Raw genomic sequence first — 10,687 nt, 5'->3', positions numbered from 1 at the left:
CAAACACAAGCTGCAGTATGCATAGAAGCCAAAAAGAGATTAGCGAGAAGGTGAGTTGGTGCAAGTAAGAAATACATTTCCATTGGGATTGGGCATTTTGAGAAAACCAAAAGTAAAGTCACGAGAGTTTATGCTCAAAGTGAACAATATTATACCATTGTGGAGATTGTGGTATCAAAGTCATGCATAGAAGCCAAAAAGAGATTAGCGAGAAGGTGAGTTGGTGCAAGTAAGAAATACATTTCCATTGGGATTGGGCATTTTGAGAAAACCAAAAGTAAAGTCACGAGAGTTTATGCTCAAAGTGAACAATATTATACCATTGTGGAGATTGTGGTTTCTAACATGGTATCAAAGTCATGCATAGAAGCCAAAAAGAGATTAGCGAGAAGGTGAGTTGGTGCAAGTAAGAAATACATTTCCATTGGGATTGGGCATTTTGAGAAAACCAAAAGTAAAGTCACGAGAGTTTATGCTCAAAGTGAACAATATTATACCATTGTGGAGATTGTGGTATCAAAGTCATGCATAGAAGCCAAAAAGAGATTAGCGAGAAGGTGAGTTGGTGCAAGTAAGAAATACATTTCCATTGGGATTGGGCATTTTGAGAAAACCAAAAGTAAAGTCACGAGAGTTTATGCTCAAAGTGAACAATATTATACCATTGTGGAGATTGTGGTATCAAAGTCATGCATAGAAGCCAAAAAGAGATTAGCGAGAAGGTGAGTTGGTGCAAGTAAGAAATACATTTCCATTGGGATTGGGCATTTTGAGAAAACCAAAAGTAAAGTCACGAGAGTTTATGCTCAAAGTGAACAATATTATACCATTGTGGAGATTGTGGTATCAAAGTCATGCATAGAAGCCAAAAAGAGATTAGCGAGAAGGTGAGTTGGTGCAAGTAAGAAATACATTTCCATTGGGATTGGGCATTTTGAGAAAACCAAAAGTAAAGTCACGAGAGTTTATGCTCAAAGTGAACAATATTATACCATTGTGGAGATTGTGGTATCAAAGTCATGCATAGAAGCCAAAAAGAGATTAGCGAGAAGGTGAGTTGGTGCAAGTAAGAAATACATTTCCATTGGGATTGGGCATTTTGAGAAAACCAAAAGTAAAGTCACGAGAGTTTATGCTCAAAGTGAACAATATTATACCATTGTGGAGATTGTGGTTTCTAACATGGTATCAAAGTCATGCTCTTAACTTAATCATGTCAATAGAATTCTCAATTGTCGAACAAAGAAATTGTGAGTTTTGAAGGTGTAATATAAAGTGACTGAAGCGTCAAACAAAAGGTATACTTTGTTTACCCTTTGTTCGAGGGCTCCAGAGAAAGAGTCGAGTCTCGATTAAGGGGAGGCTGTTTGGGGGCTCCATAGGTCTTAGGGAAGACTCTATGGTGTGCTTTGTTCGAGAGAGTATTGTTGAAGATTTTTTGGAAGAGGATAGACCTTAGGGGAGGCTTTATGATGTACTTTGTTCGAGGGGAGGATTGTTGATGATTTTTTGGGAGAAGAACCTCACATGGGCAATTAAAGGGTTGATTATGGGTTTATAAGTAAGAAATACATTTTCATTTTGGAAACCAAAAGTAAAACCACAATAAAAAGTAAACTATATTAGTAGAAAGAGGAGGGCAGACGAGAACCCCTCAGCGCTGCGAGCCAGGCTAGGACCTCTCACAGCTCGCTGTCCCTTCTGCCACGCAGCCATGCCAATTCCCAATCTCATTCTCGCCCCTGCCTCTGCAAAATTTATCAAACCCATCTTTCATTTTAAATTTTTGAATATCTTAATATTCAAAGCAGTTGAGATTACAAATATTAGAGATGGTGTTGTTTAGCCCACCTCAAGCATACTTCAGTTCTTTAGTTGTTTAGTAGAGTTGATCTCCACTCACACATGGATGAACTAAGATGAACTAATTAAATAAGTAACTAAAATTACGTGTGTACTTACAACTATTATTCATAATCTCAGAAAATTTTGACCATTCTAAAAATATTTGAATTAATTTTTGTTCGAAAAATGGTCTAATAACGTTATTTAAATTTTCTGGAACACACGCAAACTAATTCCATTCGCGCGCTTTGATGTCGGGGGAATCAGGGAATCGATGTACCAATGAAGCCCACTGCCCACGTTTTATGTTCATCGCTTCCCAGGAAACAAACAATTGGGAGAATACGACGCCAGTTTACTGGCCCTCAACATAGTCGAAATCCTTCATTTTAGAGTTAAGTAGGAAGATTTCGATAGCCTTGGATTGAATTGGCGGTGGTCTGCGTTTACTTCGGAGCTAGAAGTTTGTGAAGGTACATCGGCCATCTTGATGACAAAGACCGAAGAGTTGGTGGAGAGGAAGATCACCCAAAGAAGGGACGGTTCGTTCTGGATGTCTCCAGATCGAAAGCCTACGTTGCATGGGTATCAGAGTTGCTTTGATTGATCCATTCCTTATATGGTTCTTTTTTCCTTTCTTTTTGTAGAGCCTCCGGAAACCATAATGAGAATTTTGTACATTGAGATTCTCCAATTTCCTCTCATCATTTTGGAATTGGAGTATATACTGGTCAGGGCGTTCGTTGCCGAGTATGCTGCCTGATGTAAAATAAGTTGGTAGGCTTCAGGTTCGTGCAGCTGCTGCGCACTTCTTTGTTTTTAAATTAACTCTTCAGCTGTTCTTGGTCTGAAAACCTGAAACTAGAAGCGAGTAATATTTAGATCTTTTAATGTAATAGGAAGCTCTGTCAATCAGACGTGATACGAGAGTTATAGGCTTGGGGAATTGTACAAAGACTTGATAAAGATGAACTTACATCTTGCTTTATTGTCTTGGGGAACTGTAAATTCCTGGAATCAAATTATAGTCCCACGTTTGGCAAATGGTGAGCGTTGAGACAGGAAGTTCAACCACATTTCGGTTGGTTTTATATGGAGTAACATTTTTCGTTCTTCTTACTTGCCATGAAATTTTTAGATACTTTTATGAACATTTTTTGTTGGCGGTATGACCAGTCAGGATATCAAGAGTGGAAAATGAAAGTCCTCCCTCAGTTTGAGGAGAAGCGAGGATGCAAGGTTATGAGGAGCGGAGGAGTTGTACGAAGATACCATTTGAATACAAATCTTGCCTGTTCATCCAAATGCAAGATTAAAAGTTAGAAATCCTCTAGACATGGTAAGGCAGCTCTATGACTTTCATAATTTGCAAATTAATATGAAACCCTCTACCTTTGGCTTCTCCATTATTGGTTAACAGTACAGCATATGCTTCCTTGTTCTGTTGCTTTTGGTTGTTTATTCGTTTTACCCTTTTTCTTCTCTAAAGATTTCCTCCACTTGGTTCTTGCGATTTGAATTGTTTCGTTTTCGGTTCATATATCTTAAATAACCTTAGTGCTGTGGAAATATTGAGGAAAGGACTTGGTAATCCAGAGAGACGGAGATAATGGAAATTTATTTTGTTTAGGGTTTAGGGTCTATCCGAAAGGAAAATATGAAGCGGCAGGGTTTAGGGTTTAACTAGTGGGCCAATCCGAAAGCAAAATATGATCCCCGAACTCAAAAGTCTGTTAGCTATGCAAAACTGTGAAGCCTGTATTTCCAGCGAGATAACTGTTTATTACTTCTGCGGAGGGTTCGCGAGATGATTGGTCAGATGCGTTGATCCTTTGTGTTATTTTGTTGTTATGGATATCATGACTAGTAGTATTATAAGAGAAGCAATGTTGACATTCAATGTGGAGGATGTAAGCGGCAGGGTTGATGTGTGTTGGATGATGATGGTGTAAATGCAAGTTGGTGGTAGGAAGGCAGGAGTGTATAGCGTTATCACAAGGGGCCATAAGCGTATCAAACATGAAACTCTCTTCTCTTCTGGATATTGATCTTCTCTTTGTTGTGATGCGACTGATCGATCTTGTGGACTGTCACACTGTTAAATGTTACGTAAGTTAGGTAGTTTGTTATTAAGTTATAATAATTACCTAGCAGGAGCAGGAACAGGAACAGGTGAAGGTGTGGCTAATGCCACTAATATAGATGATGTTTAAGTGCATGCAGGTAGGCAAATAAATTTGGCGCTAAGTAGTGGGCTTAGGGTTTAGGAAGGGAAAGGCAAGCAAGTAGAAGTTGTAGGAATGTGTTTCCCATGTGCATGAGTAAGGTGTGCGACATATATATTAAAGAAGAGACTGTTGGTATGGTGTCAGAAAGTCCATTGGCCATGCTGAAGCCTGAAACTGGGGAGGGGTCCATGTCATGCTATCATAATTATGTTTTGATATTTATGGTTGAAAGAGTGACCCACCAGCTTATTACGGTTCGGGCCGCATGATAATGATATTTGTCATCACTCCACATCCCAGGGAGTCCACCAGTTTTACACTGCAAATCTTTTGCTGTAAATAATAATAGTTGTGTTAGGACAGTGAGCTGAGATGAACATGTTATGTGAGGGGAAAGGGAAGGGGAATTAAAGCTCTAATTAACTGTTAATGCATTGTGCGTGTCGCAGATTTCACGATTAAGATGGTTGAGGCCCTTTTTTCCCATCTTCCATAAAAGATTATAGCATTATTAATGTAAAAAGACGGAGAGATGGCTGGATGTCGGCAGAACAGGTGTTATTAGAGGAGGGGTGAAATGTGATTATGGCAAGGAGCCGGGACTGGGAGCGAGACGACAAGGCAATCATTTCACACGTGGTGTGTATATGTGCATGTAATATTTTTCCTTCTCTATGGTATAATCTATAATATGATATTGAAAAGGATGGTTTAACCTCCCAACTTGATGTTTCTTTTTATTTTATGGGGAGTGGTGTCTCAGTTCTGTTGGTTTAGTTTAGGTTTAGGATTAGGATTAGGATTGGGATTCTGCTTTTCTTCAAGGAAAATGGGTGTCTGTGTTTGCTCCAAGTTGCAGAGCGTGTGTTTTGGTGGGGAGTGAGATAGCTATTATATTAATAAAATCGAGTAGTTTAGCGGTGAAAGTGTGTAAAACTGGAGAGGGAGCAGATGGCGGATGGAACAGAGCGGGGAGGGAGGGGTTGTTTTCCTTTTTGGTGTGTTTTGTTATAAAGGAAGTTGGAGGTTGAAAAATACCAAACAGAGCTAAGTAAGTTATTTCAAATATGAATATGATAATTCTTAAACAAGGGGGGGTGGAAATTGAATGCGTAGTTACGTGATAAATCAAAACAAGGTCGTGGTCCATGCTTTGTCAGTCGCCTTTCTTCATTATTCAACTTTTTTTTTTCTTTTTTCTTTTTTCTTTTCTTTTTGGGAGGAGGATTAATTTGTAGTCCTGGTTGACTCAATTGTTTGGAATATATTTTTGTTCTAAAGTAGACAATGGTTGCTTTCCTTAACAACAGGGTGGACCTCCAGCTTTGACCTCGTCCATTTCACTTTCTTAATTTCCCCTTTTTCTCCTATCACACAACCACATACGTCGATCTTTCTACGGATTGGCGAGGCTTTCTTTGAAATCAATATCCCACTCTCCGTGTTTCAATTTTCAACCATCCAGCCCAACCCATTCTGAAATATTACCCTAAACCCTATCCCATGGGGCAGTAAGTCAACTGCCAAGCCGGTGGTATTGGAAGCAGCAGCAGCACCACCATTTTGAGATAGTTGGAGTTTAGGGTTATTCCTCCCATTTTTCATTTAGTTCAGTCTTTAAGTTTTAACGTTTTTTTTTCTTGGGGGGTGTAAAGAGAGGGAGATTTTAGAGGTGAGGTGGGGAAGGGAGTCCTGATTCATGTGTTGGTGTTGGTTGGTGTAGGCGGCTGTAGGGTACCAACCAAAGCCAAAGGCAGCGTGTTCCCTGCCCCTACCTCTGCCCATTCTGAAAGAAAAGAAAAGAAAAGAAAGGAAAAGAAAGAAATGGGCAATTGAAAAAAAAGGAAAAATATAAGAGCGAATTAAAAGTTCCGCAGTTGAGTAGGCTCCAAAAGGAAAACTAGGATGGGTGAGTGGGGAGAACGTGGTGGTGGTCTATTGGCTGGTGCTTAAAGAATCTTTTTATGGTATAAAGTTGGTAAACTGAATTGAATTGCGGATTTGAAGTCCGCGGATTTGGCCACGCACCAATCAATTGCTTTCCAGTTGGGCGTCTTACACTTGGTGGGGGACCCAACTGGAGCCTTTGGGTCTGCAGTGCCAGTGCTGCGAACCTTTTATTTAGGCTGACGCATAGAGGAGAGGGATAGGGCTTTGGGGTTTGGGCATCTGAAATATAATCTCTAATATAAAGCAAAAGAAAGCCAGGGGACTAGGAGAGGAGGGTTTGTGGATTTGTGACCAGTGAGTTGTTTGGGAGTCAAAGGAGAAGTGTTGAGGAGGGAGGAGGCAGAGGCCCCACCTAAGTGTTATCTTCGTGGTCCTTGGGAGCCTCATAGCTCAACACTAACTGGGTTCTAAAACTCCACTAACTAAGCTCTTATTTGTTATGCATATGTTTTTGTGTTACTACTCTTCTCTTTTGCATGAGCCATGGTGTTGGAGCTTTTACTATAAAATTAAGAAGCTTATAATTAGAATGAAGTCAGACTATAAACGATAGGAAGATGATATTTACTCATTCTTTTGAAAATAGGAAGATGAAATGGAGAAAAAGAAGAAGCATTGATGGTGAGGTGGATCCCACGGAAGGCATGATAAGGATGATGGTCATCCTCAATATAGGAGCAGTCCGTACGGTGCTTTGTTGTTTCAGCTCGTGACCCCTTCCTTTTCCTTCCCTACCCCAATTCCAAGACCAAGGGCCCCCCCTCTTCTTCTCTCCTGACTCCCATGCTTCTCCTTTTACAGCCACAGCCACAGCCACAGCCTCAGCCTCCCCTCTCTGTATTTGTTTAAACGCCTACGTCCTCTATCCTCCATTCCATTCAACTTAAACAGAATTAAATTGAAATGAGATAAGGTTGTATATTATGAATTAGCACTACGCAGATTTGGGGTGTAAAAGAGGGTATAACCTAGTATTTTAAAAGAGAGAAGAAGGAAAGAAGCGAGGGGGGGGACAAAGATTCCGAGTCTATTTTGTTGGTTTAGGGCATGCACAGCACAGCTGCTGTTACATTACCCTACACACTTGGGTCCCGCCCTCCAAATTGACACGTGACCCCTCCCTCCCTAAAAATATATTTCACTCTCTCTACTACAACAGTTTTAGGGTTGCAATTATTGATTATCATTTGGGAGTTTAATGATGAATTAGTCATCACAACACAAACCCTTTTCTATCTGCTTATTAATACCACGTTATGTTATATTTATATACAGATTTCATTTTTAATTCTAAACACGATGTTGTGAAGAGAGAGGCAGCCCCCATTCGTATTCCTTGTCTCTGTCCTAACAAAAAAGAAAAAGAGGAAAAAAAAAAGGGTTAAGTTAAGGAAGTAAGGTTAGCGTGAGAGAGAGAGAGAGAGAGTGGAAAGTGGAAGGTGGAAAGTGGAAAGTGGAAAGTGGAAAGTAGTTGAGGAGTGAGGGAGTGACACGTGTTGTTAAACATCCAATCCAAGGCTGCCCGTAGATACCAGGACAAAGCCTTTCCCGCGTTCCTATTCTGCTGTAATTACACTATTCTTCCCTCGCAACGCCGTTACCCTATCACACGCCGACACATATCCTAACGCCGTCTACCTTTCCTTCTTCAAATTATTGTCTTCCTTTCATTTCCAGAATATTCTCTCTCCTCCCTTCCTTCACCCATTTTCCATTTCTCTCTCCTCTTTCCTCTCTACCTCTCTACCTCTCTCCCATTTCTCCTTCTTCCCACCCCTAAACCAAAAAAGATCCCATCCCTCTACTGTTGCACACAGTTGTAGAAAGAGAACCCAAGCTCAGCTCAGCTCAGCCTCAGCCTCAGCCTCTTCAACCCAGATGCCGACCGACGTTTCCCCACCCACAACTTAGGGTTTCCCTTTAACTCTCCCTCTCCTCTCCTCTCCTCTCTCAATTCCTTTTCCCTTCCCCTTCCCCTTCCCCTCCATGGGGATTCTCTCCTCCTTCCTCCTTACCACCTAAGCCTTTGCCGTCTCCATCTTACCCAATTCCCTACCTACCTTCCAGATCTCTCCTCAGATTCCCTACAATGGCCTCCTCCGAGGTTTCCATCAACCCCAATTCCGCCTCCGTTCCCTTCAACGACCATGCCGATTCTACCAAACTCACCTCCGATCCACCTAACGCTCTCTCTGCCAGGGGTATTCCTCTTTCTTTCTTTCTTTCTTTCTTTCTCTCTCTATTTTGCTTACCCTCCTTCTCTTCTTTTCCCTACAGATGCTGATTTCGCCCTCTTCACCGAGCTTTGGAATGCTTGTGCTGGTCCTCTCGTTTCTGTTCCTCGCGAAAACGACCGCGTCTTCTACTTCCCTCAGGGCCACATCGAACAGGTCTTTCCTACCCTTCTTCCCTTCTATTCTAATTTTATCACAGCATAAGCCCTCTCTCTCTCTCTCTCTCTCTCTTTTTTTTTTTCTTTTCTGTTTCTTGTAATATCTAACACTCTGTCAGTTGCATATGTTCAATTAATTTCCTTTTCCTTCTATTTTCCCTACTGGAAAGCTTCTTTATGAAAAGCCTGAGCTCTATCTTCCCCTCAGATTGCTGTGGTTCATGGGATCCCCGCCTTGTTTGTTAAACCGTCTATCTTCCTTGTTTCTAATCTCGCTTTATATTCAATCTTACCGATGATCGATATTTGTTTGGTTCTTGGATCAGGTGGAAGCATCCACCAGTCAAGTGGCGGACCAACAGATGCCAGTTTATGACCTTCCATCCAAGATCCTCTGCCGCGTTATTAATGTGCATTTAAAGGTATCACTGGTCTAATTCTTGGGGGCTTTCCGTTTCTATATTTTTCTTCTCTTTTAACAAACAACTGTGAAGGTTGCAGGCTGGGAGACTTCTACCAGGTAGTTTTACTTTCTTATTGATGTGCGAAATCCTATGTCTGTGAATTGCAGGCCGAGCCAGACACCGATGAGGTATTTGCACAAATAACTTTGGTTCCAGAGGCAAATGTAAATGCCCTTCTTTGTATTGTTGTTTACAATGTTAAATTGTGCTGAAAGCTTCTCATATATTTAATGATCCTGATGATCTGATGTGTTTGTTCATTACAGCAAGATGAGCATGCTGTGGACAAGGAACCCCCGCCTCCTCCACCCCGGAGATTTCACGTGCATTCTTTTTGCAAGACTCTGACTGCCTCTGACACCAGTACTCATGGGGGGTTTTCAGTCTTGAGACGCCATGCTGATGAATGTCTTCCACCACTGGTTGGTACATCTGTATTTCCTGGTTTTTGTATCACAATATTTCTTTATTTGCTACCATTACTGAATGCCATGGAGTTGATTTTGCTAGGACATGTCACGACAGCCTCCTACACAGGAGTTGGTTGCCAAGGATTTGCATGGAAATGAATGGCGTTTTCGTCATATATTTCGAGGTAGTGATTTATTGAATTTGAATTACTATTTGTTGTTCCCTGATCTCAACTGACGCCGTGTGTTATAATATAGTCGTTTTCATCAATAAAACAGACTCACATGCATGATGTCTTGCTCTAATATATAACACGCCTGTCCAGCTTCTTGTGCTGCCAACCTGGGAACAGTATCCCAAATCTAAAGCTTTCATGCCACATGTATTGGTTACATGACTGGGAATTTTGTTTTGGCGATAACCATGTAAAGTTGATTTACTTGATTTGATTCAGTTTTTTGCCCCTAACATTTAAGCTTTTGGAATATCAGGACAACCACGAAGGCATTTGCTTCAGAGTGGTTGGAGTGTTTTCGTGAGCTCAAAAAGACTGGTTGCAGGAGATGCTTTTATATTCTTGAGGTTTGATGTTTCCTTTGATATCTATCGCGACTCATTAGACATCAATATATCATGATTACAGACTTTCTGAACGTGTCATTTATTTCATTTGGTTATCTTTTGGTCTAATTGGAACCAATGTATATTTGCTTTAGGGGTGAGAATGGAGAACTGCGTGTTGGTGTTAGGCGTGCCATGAGACAACATGGTAACGTCCCTTCATCGGTCATATCTAGCCATAGCATGCATCTTGGTGTGCTTGCAACTGCATGGCATGCTATTTCTACAGGCACAATGTTCACTGTCTACTACAAGCCTAGGTAATGCTTATGATATGACGTTCCTGTATTATATATGTTGGGTAATTACATCTTGTAAAGCAAAATCCTAATTGCTCCAAATGTGTGTTCAGGACTAGCCCTTCTGAATTCATTGTTCCATATGACCAGTATATGGAGTCTATTAAGAAGAGCTACACCATAGGAATGAGGTTCAAAATGAGATTTGAAGGTGAAGAGGCTCCTGAGCAGAGGTAAGTGCCCATGAAATTGGGTATTGGTTGACGCTTACCTTCTAAATATCTAATAGTGTTTACTTTTCTTTCTTCCCGGTTCTTTCTTTCATAAAGAAGTTTATCTGTGGGAACTTATCTGGATGATTCTAATTCTCTTGTTCTAGATTCACTGGTACTATCATTGGATGTGAAGATGCTGATCCCAAAAGGTGGAAAGATTCCAAGTGGAGATGTCTGAAGGTAGTATGAAGTTCTTAATTCTTGTTTAACCTTTTTTTTTTTTTTTTTTTTTTGAATGTTAAAGCAGCCGTTTCTACTTTCC

At 40.8% G+C, this 10,687-nt stretch overlaps 1 protein-coding gene across 3 annotated transcripts in view; it reads left to right on the top strand.

Annotated features, from left to right (window-relative positions):
* Positions 1-7,712: 7,712 nt before the first annotated feature.
* Positions 7,713-10,687, top strand: part of LOC111484788 (chaperone protein ClpC, chloroplastic-like) — a 15,074-nt gene continuing 12,099 nt past the window's right edge. For 2 of the 3 annotated variants that reach the window (XM_023131383.1, XM_023131384.1), the window contains exons 1-10: positions 7,715-8,224; positions 8,301-8,413; positions 8,742-8,837; positions 8,987-9,043; positions 9,146-9,301; positions 9,390-9,474; positions 9,782-9,872; positions 10,007-10,171; positions 10,264-10,383; positions 10,530-10,605. In XM_023131383.1, the coding sequence (XP_022987151.1) occupies positions 8,113-8,224; positions 8,301-8,413; positions 8,742-8,837; positions 8,987-9,043; positions 9,146-9,301; positions 9,390-9,474; positions 9,782-9,872; positions 10,007-10,171; positions 10,264-10,383; positions 10,530-10,605 (1,071 nt within the window). In that variant the 5' untranslated portion in view covers positions 7,715-8,112. Of the gene's footprint in view, positions 8,225-8,300; positions 8,414-8,741; positions 8,838-8,986; positions 9,044-9,145; positions 9,302-9,389; positions 9,475-9,781; positions 9,873-10,006; positions 10,172-10,263; positions 10,384-10,529; positions 10,606-10,687 lie in introns of all 3 variants that reach the window. The other variant, XM_023131385.1, reaches the window with a different exon arrangement.

Source organism: Cucurbita maxima, unplaced genomic scaffold (assembly GCF_002738345.1).
Source record: "Cucurbita maxima cultivar Rimu unplaced genomic scaffold, Cmax_1.0 Cma_Scf00010, whole genome shotgun sequence".
Taxonomy (NCBI): Eukaryota; Viridiplantae; Streptophyta; class Magnoliopsida; order Cucurbitales; family Cucurbitaceae; genus Cucurbita; species Cucurbita maxima.
This window is presented reverse-complemented; position numbering and strand designations above follow the sequence as displayed.